General features: G+C 40.0%; 2 protein-coding genes across 3 annotated transcripts in view; one reads left to right on the forward strand and one right to left on the reverse strand.

The window, feature by feature from the left end:
* Window positions 1–19,738, reverse strand: part of ZBTB7C (zinc finger and BTB domain containing 7C) — a 299,319-nt gene that overhangs the window by 202,497 nt on the left and 77,084 nt on the right. The window lies entirely within an intron of this gene.
* LOC122684957 (60S ribosomal protein L39-like) lies at window positions 14,612–15,024 on the forward strand. Its single transcript, XM_043889525.1, has one exon. The coding sequence runs from the start codon at window positions 14,657–14,659 to the stop codon at window positions 14,810–14,812; it is 156 nt and encodes a 51-aa protein (XP_043745460.1). The 5' UTR covers window positions 14,612–14,656; the 3' UTR covers window positions 14,813–15,024.

Raw genomic sequence — 19,738 nt, forward strand, 5'->3', positions numbered from 1 at the left:
ACAGTCCATGGGGTCGCAATGAGTTGGACGCGACTGAGTGACTGAACAGAAACAACATTCCATAGATGGAATGTGATCTGTCTCAGAAACTGAGAATGGCCCTGGAAGGAACACACACCACAGAGGGGGTATAATGCATCTCAAGAGGGAAGAGGCCCCCAAATATTGGGTGGTTAGTTTTTATGGGCTAGGTAATTTCATAGGTTAACGAGTGGGATTATAATTCCAATTATCTTGAAGAAGGGGTGGGGATTTCCAGGAACTGGGCCACCACCCGCTTTTGCCCTTCTATGGCTAGCCTTAGAACTGCCATGGCACTGTTAACTGTGTCATTTAGCCTGCTGATCTGTGATAAGGTGGTTTAAAGTCTAGTTGAAGTTGACTCATCTGCCATCTAGGACCTGGCTGGTTCTAAACAGTTTATGGTGTGTCCTCAACAGCTATGACATTTTTTAAAGGTTATTCCTCTTCCTATCTCAGTAGCAATCAAGCCATGCCCCTAGGGGTGGGGGAATTGAGCCTGGGGAAAATATACCACTGCTGTGGTTACAATGCCTGCAATACAGGTGACCCGGGTTCGATCCCTGGGTCGGGAAGATCCCCTGGAGGAGGATATAGCAACCCACTCCAGTATTCTTGCCTAGAGAATCCCATGGCCAGAGGAGCCTGGTGGGTTATAGTCCATAGAGTTGCACAGAGTTGGACATGACTGCTGGCCTCAGCAGCAGCAGCAGTGGTTACAGTCCCGGATACAATGCCCATGATGGCCTGAGCACGGGAGCCTCATATTCACACCATGCCAACGCTTCTAGTGCCAACAGGAGCTAGCTCTCTTCTCTTTCCAGAGTGATGTTCTGGAAGGAGGATGCTTTAGAATGAGATAACCATGAGTTCAAATCTCAGCTCCATAGTTCACTAGCTGTGTGACTCTGAACAAGTTACAGAGAATCTCTTGATTGTTCTTCCTATGTGAAGAGTGAGCAAAACCTAACTCAGAATGGTCAGGAGACTTAAGTGACGTAAAAAGTAGGAAAATATCTACCATGGTACATGGGACAGTAGCCTCCATAAAGATCACACAATGTGGTAGGTTAAAATGGATACAAATTCTTTGACATTTGTCAGTTCAGTTCAGTTCAGTCGCTTAGTCGTGTCCGACTCTTTGCGACCCCATGTACTGCAGCATGGCAGGCCTCCCTGTCCATCACCAACTCCTGGAGTCCACCCACACACATGTCCATCGAGTCGGTGATGCCATCCAACAATCTCATCCTCTGTCATCCCCTTCTCCTCCTGCCCTCAATCTTTCCCAGCATCAGGGTCTTTTCAAATGAGTCAGATCTTTGCATGAGGTGGCCAAAGTATTGGAGCTTCAGCTTCAACATCAGTCCTTCCAATGAACACCCAGGACTGATCTCCTTTAGGATGGACTGGTTGGATCTCCTTGCAGTCCAAGGGACTCTCAAGAGTCTTCTCCAACACCACAGTTCAAAATCATCAATTCTTCTGTGCTCAGCTTTCTTTATAGTCCAACTCTCACATCCATACATGACCACTGGAAAAACCATAGCCTTGACTAGACGGACCTTTGTTGACAAAGTAATGTCTCTGCTTTTTAATATGCTTTCTAGGTTGGTCATAACTTTTCTTCCAAGGAAAGTTTGGTTTTTTTTTTTTTTTTTTTGTCAAGAGGGGGTCTAATCCCCTTGAATATGAACTGGCCTTATGACTCACTCTGCCATGATTAGAAACATACTAAGTCAGTGGCTGAACTGAAACTAAAATTCAGGTCTCCTGCCTCCTACTTACTTCAGTGGGACTTCCCACTCTTTCTCCCAGGGAGAGTGAGAGTAAAAGTCACTCACTTGTGTCTGACTCTTTGCGACCCCAAGGACTATACAGTCCATGGAATTCTCCAGGCCAGAATACTGGAGTGGGTAGCCTAGGCTTCTCCAGTGGATCTTCCTGACCCAGGAACTGAACTGGGGTCTCCTGCACTGCAGGTAGATTCCTTACCAACTGAGCTATCAGGGAAGTCCATGCTTTCTCCCAATCATGAACCAATTACAATTCTTACCAGTTTCACATGCGTGTATCTCTCAAGTCTTATTCCAGCATCCCAGTAAAGATGTAAAATAAATCGAGAACAGGTTAATGCTGTTATCGTTTGTACACCTCCACCACTCCCCACCCTAGCTGACTGGTTGGGTGTAGGGGGTATAAACAATGGCACAATAATAAACACAACCCAAGGCATGTGGGCAAAGAAGTGAGACAAGAGGTGGGGGCAGTGGGGAATGCTGAATGGGAAAGAAAAACAGATTGTGAAGGACTTTGAATGCCAGGATGGAAGTTCTAATACAGAGAAGCTCTAATAAAGATAAGACCCCCTTCCTTCCCTTCCTCGATCCCCATGGATATTCTAATGGGAAGATAACTGCACTGGAAACAGCCAGCACTATTTCGCCACCTATATTAGCAGCCTTGTCCTAGCTGGCTGGATGCCACCTGCTTTCCCCCATACTTTCTAGTAGTTAAGGATACTTGTGAAACACTTATCTGTACTCAGAAGCCCAGGCACAACCAAATGGATAGCTTTGAAAATCAAGGTCTAGGTGTCATCTTCAAAAGAGTCTTCATGGTTTCTGGGAGAGGCTGATGTTCACCTGTGCTTCTTCTATAAAGGGAAATGTCAATTATCTCAACAACTGCAGAGAGAAGGAAGGATGCTTGTGGGCTCAGAAGAAGCAGAAGTCCATTTATTGGACTTGCCACCTTGGAACTCCCACATGGGTTTAGCTTTTCCTTTGAGGATTGTTGCATCAGCTTCATCCGCCTTGGCCATTGTCTCCATTCTACGGCTTCTAATAGCATCTGTGCCAGTGAGGGTCCCTTCCATGTGTCAGTTTCCAGGGTCATTGATCACAATACACGAGTCTCAGTGGAACTGCCTCCAGAGGTTTAGAGTGTCTTACCTCTCTCTCCCAATTCGAATGTTACCCAGATCTCAAGATCCAGTAAAAATCTCTTCTTCCTGCAGTTTCCTGCAACTCCAGCCAGCCACAGCAAACTGGTCTTTCCTTAAGCTTACAGCAGTTTACTGTATATGGCAGCAAATTGTTTTGTAAAAACTGCATTTTCTTAAAACTTTCTCTTACAACTACCTAAATATATTTTTAATTTATGATTCTAATAAAAAGGAAGACACACTAAAGTTAGAAAAAATTAAAAAATAAACATATACATGATGAAAATTAGGTCTCTGTCTAATCCTAACCCGTCTTCTTCCTCAGAAAAAAAAAAAAATCTGTGAAGTTTTTTGTTAAGTCTTCCAGAAATACTTTATGCCTGCTAATACATATCAGTTCAGTTCAGTTGCTCAGTCATGGACTGCAGCACGCCAGGCTTCCCTTTCTATCACCAACTGCCAGAGCTTGCTCAAACTCATGTCCATCAAGTCAGTGATGTCATCCAACTATCTCATCCTCTGTCACCCCCTTCTCCTCCCGCCTTCGATCTTTCCCAGCATCAGGGTCTTTTCAAATGAGTCAGGTCTTCACATCACGTGAATACAGGTATATACATATGTTTATTTACCTGCTAACATAAGAGTTAGTAGTACATCATACACTTTTTCCACATATTGCTTTTTCATGATGGACTGAGCTTTGTTTTGTGACCTCATACAAGTTTGGCTTGGTGAATTACTCATGTGTGCTTGAGAAATATATGTATTCTCAAGTGTTGAGCACAGGGTTCTGTATACAGCCACTATATCAAGCATGTTGATTAACTTTTAAGCATGCTGATTAATTTTTTCAAGTCTTCCATTAGGTTATTAACTTTTTGGCCTATTTTATCAACTATTGAGAGAAGTGTGCTTAAATTTTCCACTTATAAGGGTGAACTTATTCATTTTTTCCTTATACTTCTGTCTTTTTTAGTGCAATTTTTAAAGAGATTTTTTTTTTTTACTTTCCCTTTCTGATATTTCATTGTTAGTATAAAGAAATGCAACAGATTTCTGTATGTTAACCTTGTATCCTGCCACCTTGCTGAATTCGTCCATCAGTTCTAGTAGCTTCTGTGTGGAATCTTTAGGGTTTTCTATATATAGTATCATGTCATCTGCATATAATGGCAATTTTACCTCTTCTCTTCCAATTTGGATACCTTTTATTTCTTTTTCTTGTCTGATTGCTCTGACTAGGACCTCCAACACTATGTTGAATAGATGTGGTGAGAGTGGGATCCTCGTTCTTGTTCCAGATTTCAGTGGGAAAGCTTTTAGCTTTTTATCATTGCATATTATGTTGGCTGTGGTTTTGTCATAAATAGCTTTTATTATGCTGAGATAAGTTCCCTCTGTACCCATTTTGATAAGAGCTTTTATAATGAATGGATATTGGATTTTATCAAATGCTTTTTCTGCATCTACTGAGGTGATCATATGGTTTTTGTTCTTTCTTTTGTTGATGTGATGTATCACATTGATTGATTGGCATATGTTGAACCATCCCTGTGACCCTGGGATGAATCCAACTTGATTGCAGCATATGATCTTTTTCACAAATTTTTGGATTTGGTTTGCTAATATTTTGTTGAGAATTTTTGCATCTCTATTCATATAATGATTCCATTTTTATTTGGTTCAAAACCAGGCAAATTCAAATGATTAGGATGAAAACATACTTGGCAAAAGAAAACCAAGGAAATTATTACCACGAAAATAAGGCTAATAGTTATCTCTCAGGGGAGGAAAGGAGTTCCTAGTGTTTCTTGATATGGATGGTGGTTTCTTAGGTGTTTGCATTATAACTATGTGTTAAACTCCATGTACAAATTTTAAGAATTTTTTATGTGATTAGTTATGTTTAAGAGTAAAAAAATTTAAATAAAAAAGATGGAAGAAAAGAAGAAGGAAGTACCTCAAGCACCTTTTCTCATGAAGCTGCTAAAGGATGCATTCTATCAAAACAAGGGATCATACCAAGAAGGAAGACGAAATTAGATTCAGGAAATAGGAGTTCAAACAGGAAAGGGTAAGGGACTCCTTAAAAAGATGGTGCATGAGGATCCCAGAGTTATAGCTGTGTATCAGAGAGCAACCAGACAAGAATGGAACAGGTCCAATGTCTGCAAAGAAATTTCTATAAGTAGATGAAACTGACAGTGAAAGTCACTCAGTCGTGTCTGACTCTTTGCGACCCCATGGACTATACAGTCCATGGAATTCTCCAGGCCAGAATATTGGAGTGGGTAGCCTTTCCCTTCTCCAGGGGATCTTCCCAACCCAGGGATGGAACCCAGGTATCCCGCATTTCAGGTGATTCTTTACCAACTGAGCCACAAGGGAAATTGATAGATTACTATTTTGTTTGTTTATTTTGAAGGACTGGAAAGGTATTTATTCAACTAAGGGAACATTTTGGGCTGAATTAATGACAAATACATAGAAAACTAAGCAAACAAACACATAAACAAAACTAAAGACAATTATTAAGTCTAGAGAAAACTAAAAAGTTGTGCCAAAAGGGAATCATATAATATATTACATAGCTCAGGTGTAACCAGCATACATCACCACAATAATATAAACAGTGTATATTGATCTAACCACAATTATGAACTAAGGATGCAGGTAGAGCAAATATGTGTTTCACTGTTGATCTGGGGTAGAGAGAACTACATCATCATCTTCTACAGTGAAAGTCAATAAATAATAATGTTTAAAATTAAAAAATGAAAAAGTAGTGATATAAGCATATTACTTATTATTTTTTAGTTGCTAAGCTGTGCCCGTCTCTTTGAGACCCCATAAACTGTAGCACACCAGACTCCTCTGTCCTAACCTCTTCATGGATCACAACCTTGTCGTGGCAAAGGGGTTGGCATAACTCAGTGAATCTATGAGCCATTCTGTGCAGGGCCACTCAAGACCCATGGGTCATAGTAAAGAGTTCTGACAAAACGTGGCCCACTGGAGAAGGAAATGGCAAACCCCATGGACAGTATGAAAAAGCAGAAAGACATGATGCCTGAAGATGAGCTCCAGATCAGAAGGCATCCAATATGCTACTAGGGAAGAGCAGAGGGTGGTTACTAATGGCTCCAGTAAGAATGAAGCACCTGGGCCAAAGCAAGAACTTCTTTCTTGACACTCAGCTGTGGATGTGTCTGGTGGTGAAAGTAAAGTCCAATATTGTAAAGAACAATATTGCATAGGAACTTGGAATGTTAGGTCCATGAATCAAGGTAAGTTGGACATGGTCATGTAGGAAATGGCAAGACTGAACATCAACATCTTAGGAATCAGTGAACTAAAATGGACAGGAATGGGAGAATTTAATTCAGATGACTATTATATCTACTACTGTGGGCAAGAATCCCTTAGGAGAAATGGAGTAGCCCTTATAGTCAACAAAAGAGTCCCAAATGCAGTACTTGGGTGCAGTCTCAAAAATGACAGACTGATCTCGGCTCATTTCCAAGGCAGACCATTCAGCATCACAGTAACCTAAGTCTATGCCTCAACCACTGATGCCTAAGAAGCTGAAGTTGAGCAGTCTTATGAAGACCTACAAGACCTTCTAGAACTAACACCAAAGGGAAAAAAAAGCATATTACTTAAAAACAGGTAAATTAAAATTTTGAAAGAAATACAGCAGGAAAAGGAAGAAGGGGTTGTCTCTGGGAAATGAGGTAGCATGGGGAGAGGACTGTTATTTTTTGTAAGAAGTCACTGAACTAGTTGATTCTTTTAAACTCTGGATATACATAGTTTGATAAAATTAAAATGAAGGATGGAACACCATGTCTCACTTTAGGATGTGCATTTCAGGTTTCTACTCCCCCAGTCTCTGTCTGGCCATCTCTGCCTCATGCCTCAACCATGGTCAGGGCCAGGACTGAGTCAGAGATGGAGGGTGCCAGGCTGAGATGACTCTGAGCACAAATAGGACAGTCTTGAAAGAACAGCAATACACTCAATATACTAAGATTACACCATGATGAGTAGGGTTATCCTAAGGCTGCAGGCTAGAATTGCTTCACACGAGGGGCTCAATCAATATGTTACATCATATCAAGATGCTAAATAGGAAACACATCCTGTAATTTTCATACATAGCTAAAAGATATTTTATAGAATTCAACCATCATTTCTAATAAAACTTTCAGAATGAGAATAATACACAGCATCTATATTTAAATGAAATTATAATTAATTTCTCTAAATTCCAAACATATAAAGATGCCTACTATATCATGTTATCAAAATCATTAATAAAAATATAATTATTTAACATTGCCTTGAAAGTTCTTGTCAAAAAAGAGACAAAGACAGCATAAGGGAAATAACTACTGAAAAGGAAGAGACAAAAATATTGCTTGTATATGATGTGACTATATACCTAGAAAATTAAATCAGCCAAAATGATTCAAATACAAAAATACCTAGTGATCCTGTTAAGCTGTTAAGTCAGGTTAACTTATCCCTACCATGCTCTCTCAACTTGAGTGGCTTCCCATCTCATTCAGATTGAATCTAATGTCCTTACAAGAGCCCCATGTCATCTGGGACCAATCTCGTTTTCCCCCATTCTCTCCCATATTTCTCCACTCCAAACACAGGGCTTCCCTGTTTCCTCAATAAGCTATGTATGTCCCCCATCTCAGGGCCTTTGCACTTGCTGTTCCCACTGTCATTTATTCAGGTCTCTGCTCAAATGATACCTATTTATAGTGGTCAAATGTCACTGTGAGCGGCCTTTCCTGAGCACTAAATCTTTCCCTTATCATTCTTCACTTACTCCTTAAGATTTATTGCTACCTGACATACCAGTTATGTATTTGCTTACTGTCTTTCCCCTCACCAGAATATAATGGCCAATAAGATGGGAATTTCATACCCTTGGAGTCTAAAAAAATATTTGGCCCATGAAAGGCACTAGATAATTCTGTGCTGAATAAATGATTAAATGAAATACATATAAAATACTCAAAAGATCCCTTCTTTGGAAAAATAAAAAGTACTCACAGATGAAGAGATTGACTATTCCCATACATTAAAGCTTCTCTATAATGAAAACTGAAGTTAAAAAGAAGACAACAAACTGGTGGTAAATTTTGAATTGACAAGGCAAAAATAATCAATACTGATAGTCTATAAAAAGCCAATTTAAATTTATAAGGAAACACCAAAACCATAACAGATAATTGAACACATAATTCACAGATATTCAATAAAACATTAACAAACACATGGAGAAATAGTAATCTTCATTAGTAAACAAAGAGTGTAAATTAAAGCAAATTGGAATAACATTTTATCAGTCAAATTAGCCAAAAAAATGCTTTTGCTAACACTATTGTAGCTGAGATGAAACTAATAGGTGCATTCCAGAGTGACGACACTGTTTTAAATAGTATTTTTGGAAAGCAATTCAGAACACAGAGAAAGAGCCATACAGATGTCCCTGTCCTCTACCAGTAATTCCTCTATTAGGAATTATTCCTATGGAAATTCAACAGCTGCAAAAAGCTATTTGCAAGAAGATGCTCACTGCAGTGCTATCTATAAAAGCCCCAAACTGAAAATATAAATGGCCAACATTAAAGGGAATGGTTTAATAAATTACAGTACCTCAGCACAATGGAATATTATGTGACCATTAAAATGATAATTATGCAGAAACATGAAAAATGTTTATGATCCACTGGTCACTGAAAACAAGCAGAATACAAAATAGTAGGTATGTACCATGGACAAAATGCCCAGCGTGTATGTACATTTAGGAGATAATATGCAAAAATAATACAGTAGTTGGATTGAGGTTAGTGGAATTTTATAGTGAGTTATAAGTAATACTATTTTTTTTAATGATCTCTTTAAATTTCCACTCAGAAGCTTCTGTAATTTCTAACAAGTTAGATTCTGAAAGGCTCTTCCTGTGCCTGGGACAAACCTGCAGGAACTAGCAATTTATATTCATGTAAAACTTTATTATCTTTACTTGTATTTACACTACAATAGTTGGATCCCTCTTTTCACAACTTTCAACACTCCCTTTCTGCACGGTGGCTCAGCGGTAAAGAATTCGCCTGCCACTGCAGGCGACGCAAGAGATGTGAGTTCCACCCCTGGGTCAGGAAGATCTCCTGGAGTAGGGAATGACAACCCACTCTAGTACTCTTGCCTGGAAAATTCCATGGACAGAGCAGCCTGGCGGGTTACTGTCCATGGGGTCATCGGACACGACTGAGCTTGTACTTTTACCTTTCTGAAGTAGCCTCTAATGGCAAAGATGCAGAGGTATGTCAAACAAACAAAAAAGAACACTGAGGCTAGAGCAAAAATGACCTTCATCACCACTCCTGTCACCTACGGAAGACCAGATGAGCTAAATTTAAGTGTTTTTGCCTTGGCCAGCAGTTTTGCTTATAAGAGCTTCTAGGTGGAGGGAGGTCTCCACTCTGCCCAAACCACAACACATGGTCTGAAAACACAGCTGGGACTTGAGTCAGCCACCTTCTAACCACAAGGCACAAATTCAAGTGGATGTCCTGGTTATCCGGCATGGGGGGCAAGCAGACCCATGAGTTTAGACCCTCTGCATCTCTGATGACAAGCATGGCTTGATGGCACAGAATAGGGTGGCGGTCAGGTCTGCTTGGAATGCTTTCCTCCTCATCAACCCACCTGGAGAACAGATTCCCCAAACTTCTTTATGACACCTTCTTGACTTATTTTAAAAAAATCACATCCTAGTTGTGATAACTTGAGCAAGTTACTTAAACTATGTGCTTTACTTTCCTTCTCTGTAATTTGGGAATAATAAGAATTAAATGAGTTAATATCTGCCAAGCAAAGGGAATAGTGCCTCGCATATAATAACCACTCACACAAGGTTAGTGATCATTGTGGTGTTGCCCCCAGTTGGAATTCACCCAACCCTCATCTCCTTCACTCTGTTCTGTACACATTCCTAATAAAGAAACAAAGTCCCAAACCTGCGATGGGACAGAACCTTTTCGCATGATGTAATTCCCAGCCTCCTTCTGGGAAGAAATTAGCTTTGATAAAATGCTTAAGCAATTTTCTGATAAACTTTAATGAGATTAAGACCTCTTCTGGGAAGCCAGTTACCCACCCACTCAGCTGACTGTCAGTCAGAACTTAATGATCTGGAAACAATCCTTTTTTCTTGTATCCAGTCTAAGGGTGATAACCTAATCATTTCGTTTTCCTATAAAATTTTTCTGTGGGACAATCTAGAATTGACCTGCTTAAGCCTCTTTCCTTGTGACCTGCTTGAACTAAAACTGTGATACGTGTTCAAAACTAAAATGTCTGGGAGAAAAGTAACAAACCTATTAAATAAAATAGTTTATAGCATTTATTTGTATTCTTTTTTAATTTCCCAACTATAGTTAAGGAGCTGGGAGGCAGGGACAACCACGCTTATTTTTACCTATATTTTTATCTAGAACTTAACATTGTAAGTGATATGTAAAAGATAGCCAATAAATGTTTGTTAAGATAATAAATTAATGCAAGAACAAATAAACCTTTAAAAATAAGTGAAAAGAACACTTAATATTCAGAAGAATGGGGGCCACTGTATTATAAACCACTACCAACTCTGGATTCAATTGTAGGTTCAAAACTTATTTTAAGCTGTGGAGCTTGGGCAAAATTTCTTCACTTTCCTGAGCTACTATTTCTTCATCAGACTATGTGCTAACAATGCACTGCAGAGGAGTCATGAATTGGAACAATCTGTACAGAAAGTATAATAGAATGCCAGAAACATTCAGACTTCCCTCTCTTGCCACTGACTCTATACATAACACTCAGAAAGCAACTTTTTCTCTCCAGTCCTCAGTTTCCTTATCCCTAAAGTGAGAATAAGAAATACCTCACATGACAAGGGTAGAGTCAGGATAAAATAAGAAAAATGCAAAAATGTTTTCAAAAGTAATCAAAGCCCAGGGAAGACTTCTACTTCCAGACAATATGGAGAAGCAGGGACCAGACTGGCCTGCCTGCCTGAAATAATCAAAATACATATACCGATAGCTTTAAGACATTGGACATCAAGCAATGAAGGGCAGTGACACCTGAGAGATGAGGAAAAAATGACATGAATCATCCAATTGCCCAATTACAACCTTGAGAGAGTAGCCAGGCCACTGAGCAAGAAAGGCGGAACTGAGGCAGAGCTTGGTGTTCCCCCTGAGCTGAGGAGACAGAGCTGGAATCCAAGGAGACCAAGGCAGTTAAAGTTCATAGGCTTGAGTATCGAAAGTAGAGTTGCACACAGAGAGGAAAAAAACCCCAGAGATCTGCAGAGAGTTCCCATCAAGTAGGCATGAGGGCTGATCAGTACACGTATGTGAGGAAAACATTCAAAGCCAGGGGACGAACCACCCAAAAAAATTAGAGGTAACAGTATCTGACACTCACTGGAGCAAGAGTAGTGTTATTCCCATTGGCCAGATTGGAATCAAGGCACCTGGTCCCAACACTTCATGGCAAATGGATGGGGAAACAATGGAAACAGTGAGACTTTATTTTCTTGGGCTCCAAAATCACTGCAGATGGTGACTGCAGCCATGAAATAAAAAGACGCCTGCTCCTTGGAAGAAAAGCTATGACAAGCCTGGACAGTGTATCAAAAAGCAGAGACATTATTTTGCCAGCAAAGGTCCGTATAGTCAAAGCTATGGTTTTTCCAATAGTCATGTATGGATGTGAAAGTTGGACCATAAAGAAGGCTGAGTGCTGAAGAATTGATACTTTTTGAACTGTGGTGTTGAGGAAGACTCTTGAGAGGCCCTTAGACTGCAAAGAGATCAAACCAGTCAATCCTAAAGGAAATTAACCCTGAATATTCATTGGAAGGACTGACGCTGAAGCTGAAGCTCCAATACTTTGGCCACCTGGATGCAAAGAGCCAACTCATTGGAAAAGACCCTGATGCTGGGCAAGATTGAAGGCAGGAGGAGAAGGGGGCAACAGAGGATGAAATGATTGGATGGCATCACTGACTCAACGGACATGAGTTTGAGCAAACTCTGGGAGATGGTGAAGGACAGGGAAGCCTGGCGTGCTGCAGTCCATGGGGTCGAAAAGTCAGACACGACTGAGTGACTGAACAGCAACCTGGTTCACAGGGCACTGGTTAGAGTGCTCAGAAAGGTCACTGCATTTGTAACCGTATTTTTAAAAGATAATTGAGTATTTATACAAAAAAGTAGCAATGTTACAGAAAACTATATGGACTGTTGGCCCAACCCAACAATATGTTATAAGATGCACATAAAAATAAAATGCATGACATTAGCATAAAGGCCAGGAGAAGTGGAAATGTACTATTGTAAGGTTTGTATACCATATAAGAAGTGGTATAATAATATTTGAAGGTAGGGTATGATGTTAAAGATTTTGTAAACTTGAGAGGAACCATTAAAGTAACAAAGCAAAGAGTTATAGAGAAGAAGTTAACAACAGAGATAAAAAGAAACCATAAAAAGTAATCCAAAGGAAAGCAGGAAAAATGAAATGAAGAGATGGGAAGAGTGAAAGTCAAAGTTGCTGAGTTGTGTCTGACTCTTTGTGACCCATGGACTATATTCTCCAGGCAAGAATACTGGAGTGGGTAGCCTTTCCCTTCTCTGGGTTGGGAAGAGTAGAAAACAAATATAATGATGGATTTAAACCTAATTGTCAATAATCCCATTAAATATAATTGGTCTAAACACTATAAGCAGAGATTAATAAAGGGGCTAAAAAAAACACTATAGGCAGAGATTATTAAAGGAGCTAATAAAAGATTAAACTATATGCTGCCTAAACAAATCCACTTTAAAAATAAATAAACAAAAGTTAAAAGATGAAAGAAGATATACCATGCTAATACTAATTAAAAGAAAGCCTGGGGTAGCTATATTAATATTAGACAAAGTACATTTTAAAACCAACTATTACTAAACAAGTTTATTTCATCATGATAAAAAAAAATCAGTTTATCAGAGGACACAGCAATCCTGGATTGTTGCACAGTTAATAACAGAGCCTCAACAGTGGTTCTCAATCAGGGGTAATTGTGTCCCACCAAGAGACATCGGTCAGTGTCAAGAGGGCAAAGAAGCTCTGCACCTGTCTCCATATTCCTTCCCTAAGCATCTCTTCCCATGTGACTGGTCCTGAGTTGTATCTTTTATAATAAACCAGTGGTAATAAGTGAAAAAATAATCATCATAGAGCCTCAAAAAACCTGAAGCCACTCTACACCTGACACTAACACAACACTGTAAATCAACTATACCTCAAGTGAAAAAAAGAAAAGAAAACATGAAGCAGAATCTGAAGAAGAAAGAGGTATCCTTAATTGCCAATGTATCTATGCAATTCAGTTCAGTCACTCAGTCGTGTCTGACTCTTTGTGACCCCATGAACTGCAGCACACCAGACCTCCCTGTCCATCACCAACTCCCGGAGTTTACTCAAACTCGTGTCTATTGAGTCGGTGATGCCATCCAAGCATTTCATCCTCTGTCGTCCCCTTCTCCTCCTGCCCTCAATCTTTCCCAGCATCAGGGTCTTTTCAAATGAGCCAGCTTTTCACATCAGGTGGCCAAAGTATTGGAGTTTCAGCTTCAGCATCAGCCCTTCCAATGAACACCCAGGACTGATCTCCTTTAGGATGGACTAGTTGGATCCCCTTGCAGTCCAAGGGACTCTCAAGAGTCTTCTCCAACACCACAGTTCAAAAGCATCAATTCTTTGGTGCTCAGCTTTCTTTACAGTCCAACTCTGACATCCATACCTGAGTACTGGAAAAACCGTAGCCTTGACTAGACGGACCTTTGTTGGCAAAGTAATGTCTCTGCTTTTTAATATGCTGTCTAGGCTGGTCATAACTTTCCTCGCAAGGAGTAAGAGTCTTTTAATTTCATGGCTGCAGTCACCATCTGTAGTGATTTTGGAGCCCAAATCTATTAAGGTAATTAAATTTAAAGTTAAAAACCTCTCCATAAAGAAAGTTCTAGCCCCAGATGGCTTCACTGGTGAATTTTACACAGCATTTAAAGAAGAAATCACATCAATTCTACACAAACTCTGCCAGAAAACTGAAGAGAAGGGAATACTTCCCAACTCGTTGTATGAGGCAGCATTATCCTTATACCGAAACCAGACTGAGATGCTAAAAGAAAAGTACAGACCAGTGTACCACATCAACAAGATACAGAGACTGTTAACAAAATTTCAGCAAAGAGAATTCAACAGTATATTAAAAAGATAATGCATCATGACCAAGAGGTATTGCTCTCAGATTGTCCCTGTGCCCGTGCTTAGTCATGCTCAATTATTTGCAACTTTATGTACTATAGCCCACCAGGCTCCTCTGTCCATGGGATTCTCCAGGCAAGAATATTGGAGTGGGTTGCCATGCCCTCCTCCAGGGGAGCTTCGTTATCCAGGGATTGAACCCGCATCTCTTATGTCTGCATTTGGCAGGCGGCTTCTTTGCCACTAGCACCACCTGGGAAGCCTTTATCTCAGATGACAAGGTTGATTTAACATTCAAAAATCAGTGTAGCTCTTTTCTCTTCTCCACCATCCTATGTGCGGTTGAGTTCTGTCCGTACCATGTCTTCTCACAAGACTTTCAGGATCAAGCGATTCCTGGCCAAGAAGCAAAAGCAGAATTGTCCCATTCCTCAATGGATTCGAATGAAAACTGGCAATAAAATTAGGTACAACTCCAAGAGAAGACATTGGAGAAGAACCAAGCTGGGTCTATAAGAAGCCTCACATAAAAAGTGGCACACATGTTAAGATCACTTATTTAAGCAGCCATATCACAGTGAGAACATCACTACTGTAATTCTTGGCTCCTGATGTTTCTTATTTCCTCACTATCAGTCTGAGACCAGTAATAAATATGATACGTTACATTGGAACTGTTATTGTATTATATGGTTTGTGATGACGTACTGAATAAATACTCCTGTCAGGACAAAAAAAAAAAAAAAAATCAGTGTAAGCCACCATATTAACAAACCAAAAAAGAAAAACCACTTGATCATCTGAATAGACACAGCATTAGACAAACCTCTACCACTTGTCCTTAAAAAAAAATTAAAACTGACAGTCTCCCGAACCCCATCCAGAGCCAACCAGCTGGGGCCAGAAGAGCAGGCCTCACTGAATGCCTTGTGGGGGGCCTCCCTTTAGGAGGGCAGCTGCCTTGGGGTCTACACCCAACCCGTGTCACCCACCAAGAGACTGGTCTTTTTCTGAAACGTTAAAAAAAAAAAATTAAAACTATCAGTAAACTTGGACTGAACCTACTAAGGGCATCTACAAAACAAACAAACCTATAGCTAACATTCTACTTAGTGGTGACTAACTGAATATTGTCCCACTAAGATCAGAACCAATCAAAGGTGTCCACTTTCACCACTTCTATTCAAGATTTCTGAAGGTTATAGCCAGTGCAACAAGAAATTTAAAACATCTCAATTGAAATGGAAGAATGAAAACTACTTTTATTCACAGACAACATCACTGTCTATGTAGAAAATCCAATAGGATCTACAAAACAGCTACTTGAACTAATTAAAAATCTAAACAAGTTTATAAAATGCAAGGTTGACATATAAATATCTACTGTATTTCTATATACTAATATAATTGTATTTCTACATTCTCCCTCTATATCAATTGTATTTCAAATAATTGGAAGTGAAATTAAACACTAATCCTACTTATACAACATATAAAAACATATGACACACTTCAGAATAAATATGACAACAGATGTACAAAATCCATACACTGAGAACTACAAAACATTGTTTACAGAAATTAAAAATCTAAATAAATGGAGAAATATACCATAGATAGGAAGACTATTAATATGTCAATTCTCACAAAATTGACATATAGATTCAAGGCAATCCTACATGGTGATTAACACAGCAGGTGATTAACATGCAAATTCTAAAGTTTATGTGAAAATGCAAAAGACCTAGAATAGCCAAAATAATTTTGAAAAAGAACAAAGTTAGAGAACTGACACTATCTGATTTCAAGACTTAGAAAGATACAATAATTAAGACAGTTTCCTATTGGCACAAAGATAGATAAATTGATCATTGGAACATAGCAGAAAGTCTAAAAATAGACCTATACATATACGAACAACTGATTTTTGACAAAAGTACAAAGATAATTCAGTAGGGAAAGGATAGTCTTGTTTTATGCTGGAACAATTAGATACTCACATGCAAAAAAGAGGCACTTTGATAGACACCTTACACCATGTACAAAAGTTAACTCAAAAACTAACTCAGAATGTTTCACAGTCCTAAATGTAAGACTACAACATTTCTAGGGAAAACCAGAGGAGAAAATCTTTGTAACCTTTAGTTAGGCTAAGATGCCTTAGACATGACACCAAAGGCACTATCTAGAAAAGAAACAATTGAAACCTTGGACTTTACCAAAATTTAAAATTTCTGATATTTGTAAGACATTGTTAAGAGAATGAAAAGATAAGCTGCAGACTAGGGGAAATGTTTTCAACTTGTTTTTCTAATAAAGATCTTGTTACCTGGAATAAAAAAATCTCCCCAAACTCAGTAATAAGGACAAAAACTAGCTCCTCCAGAATAGGAAAAATTTTAAACAGACACTGCATCAGAGAAAATATATGAATGTCAAATAAGCACATGGAAAGATAACCACTATCATCACTTAAAGGGGAAATACAAATTAAAACCAATAAGGTGCCACACTACAATCATTAAAATGACTAAAATTTTAAAAAAAGAAAGAAACTGAGAATGCCAAGTGTTTTGGAGGATGTGAGATGACTAGAACACTCAGACACTCCTGGAGGGAGTGGAAAATGGTATAACCACTTTGGAAAACAGCTTGGACAATTTCTTTAAGAGTTAAAGATATATTTACCTCTGTAATGCAGTCATTACATTCTTTCTCTCCATGAGAAAGTAAAGCACATGCCTACACAAATATTCACACATGAATGTTCACAGAACTGTATTTAAAATAGCCAAGAACTGGAAACAACTCAAATGTGCATCAGATAAATAAACAACTACAATATATCCATATAGTGTGATACTAGTGAGCAATAAAAATGAATAAACTATTGATACATGCCACAACATGGATTAATCTCAAAATAATTGCACTGGGTGAAAGAAACCAGAAAAAAAAAAGTACATACTCTCTGATTCTATTTATATAAAATTCTAGAAAATGCAAATACTGTATAGTGAGAGAAAGCAAATCTATCACAGAGCATCCCCTCTTCCCTGGGGACAGGAAAGGGTGGGAGGGCAGGATTACAAAGGGGCCTCAGAAGACCTTTGGGGTGAAGGACAAGTTCATTATTTTTATTACACTGCTGATGTCACAGGTATATACATAAGCCAAAATGTATAAAACTGTACACTTAAACATGTGCAATTTATTTTGTTTCCGTTATATCTCAATAAAGATGCTAAGGGACTTCCCTGGTGGTCCAGAGGCTAAGACTCCATGCTCCCCATTTAGGGGTCCTAGGTTCGATCCCTGATTGGGGCACAAGATCCCATATGCCACAACCAAGAGTTTGTATACTGCAACTAAAAAGATCTTGCATGCTGCCACTAAAGATCCCACATGCCACGGCTAAGACTCAGCACAGCCAAATTAATTAATTAACCTGTAAAAAAACTGGTACGAACCACAACGCACACTGCAACAAGGAATGGCCGTCATCAGCTATCACTGGGTATCCAGCAGAAGAGGGTCAGGCCAGACCTGGACAGCCACCACGCAGGAGCCAGTCTGAGCTTCCTTCTGGTCTGGGAGATGCTCTACACCTCCCACTTACTATTTCTCTGACTCATCTCTGAGTGAAAGAAGGTCAGTAAAGTTTTTTAGCTAGGAAAACCAAAGCGAGAAACATCAGTGAAGGCCACATTAACGGCAGACCCTTATCTGGAAGGCAGTTTTGACTCACTCACCCCACTCCCTGATTGCCCACTTCCTCCCAGCAGATAGCAGAGAAGTCTGTTCTAGGTCCAGAGGTCTGACCTCTCAGTCCACTCCAAGAATCTTGCCTTCTTCCCAGCTGAAAACTGCTCTCCCGAAAAACAAAATCATGATAAAAAGCAGCAGTGTGGCCTCACACTGGGCTTTAATGGGCAAATTCATATGAGCAAGGGCAAAATGAAGGACAGCAAGTAAAACACTGAATTAAAAGCCACTTAAATTAAGAATTCAATAGCATCCACTTAACTAATAAATAGTATTCCTCTCTGCCATTGATCGACTCAGGATCGTAATGAAGAGTTCCAGGGGCAACAGCAGAATGTCTTAATTCATGGTATAAACGTCACCAACTCTTGGGTTCCTAAGATTGAATATGTCAGAGAAGAGTGGAATGGAGAGCCCACAGGAATTAATTTTTGGAACATCCCTGCGGGGTCAGCATTATTATATCCTGCTTCTAGGTGGATTTAATATCTCAAGTGCTGGGCAGGGCGCTGTTTGCCCAGGGGAGGCTCCATAATCATTATTAAGTGATGATGGGGTAGGGAGACTGGAGTTGGAGCTCACACTAGATCAGCTGGCTTATTTATTTCCAAGTTAAGAGACTGAACCAATGTAGTGTTGTTATTATCATGGTGATGATTATTGCCATGGTGTGTAATGATGGCCCGGGCTTCCCTGTTGACTCAGTGATAAAGAATCCTCCTGCCAATGCAGTAGACACACATTCGATTCCTGGGTGGGGAAGATTCCCTGGAGAAGGAAATAGCAACCCACTCCAGTATTCTTGCCTGGGAAATCCCATGGACAGAGAGTCCTGGTGGGCTATAGTCCATAGGGTCACAAAGATTAAGACACGACTTAGCGACTCAACAAAGACAACAATAATAATGGCCCACAGTGGCCAGAACTGCGTAAGAAAGACAGCACTAAGTCACAGGCTTCAGAGATCTGATTTCTCATAGGACAGGGTCTTGCAAAATAAAAGTTCATTTGAAGGATGCTTCCTATTCCCACCCTAGAGTCCCACCCAATCTGCCTGCAGTGCAGGAGACTTGGGTTCGATCCCTGGGTTAGAAGATCCCCTGGAGAAGGGAATGGCAACCCACTCCAGTATTCTTGTCTGAGAATCCCATGGACAGAAGAGCCTGGTGGGCTACAGTCCATGGGGTCACAAAGGATGGGACACAACTGAGAAACTAACATTTTTACTTTGAGAGTCCCACCCAAGAGGTCTACCAGGAGTCCTCTCCTTGGATGCACTCCCAGCATCACAGAGCACTGTCACGTCACGGACACAAAGCTTTCACGTGAACCCCGAGCTTTCATTGCCACTTCTCCTTGGGAAGTGATGCCAGGTGGCTTCGGCTTGGGTGCCACGGGCCTCCCCAAGCACTCCCTTTAGCAGGATGTGCAGGTCAGGAGAAGGAACTTGGGGCATAAATCCACTCTGCCTCTGCCGAATCATCCTTGAGATCTGTTTCCTTGGGAGCAGGTGGTCTGGACAGGATAACCTGGACCAATGCCATCTTGGGTTCTGTGAGGGGGTGGGCAAAGCAAGAGGGACAGAAGGGAAATGCAGAGGGAACAAATGCCATTTTCCCTGTCCTTTGGCACTGTCTGGGGGTTCTGGTCACAGGGCTAGGATTCCTATCCCGGGAA

This window comes from Cervus elaphus, chromosome 27 (genome assembly GCF_910594005.1).
Source record: "Cervus elaphus chromosome 27, mCerEla1.1, whole genome shotgun sequence".
Classification (NCBI taxonomy): domain Eukaryota; kingdom Metazoa; phylum Chordata; class Mammalia; order Artiodactyla; family Cervidae; genus Cervus; species Cervus elaphus.

Excerpts from the sequence above, each read along its gene's own strand:
- LOC122684957 (XM_043889525.1), top strand. The coding sequence starts at position 14,657 with ATGTCTTCTCACAAGACTTTCAGGATCAAGCGATTCCTGGCCAAGAAG.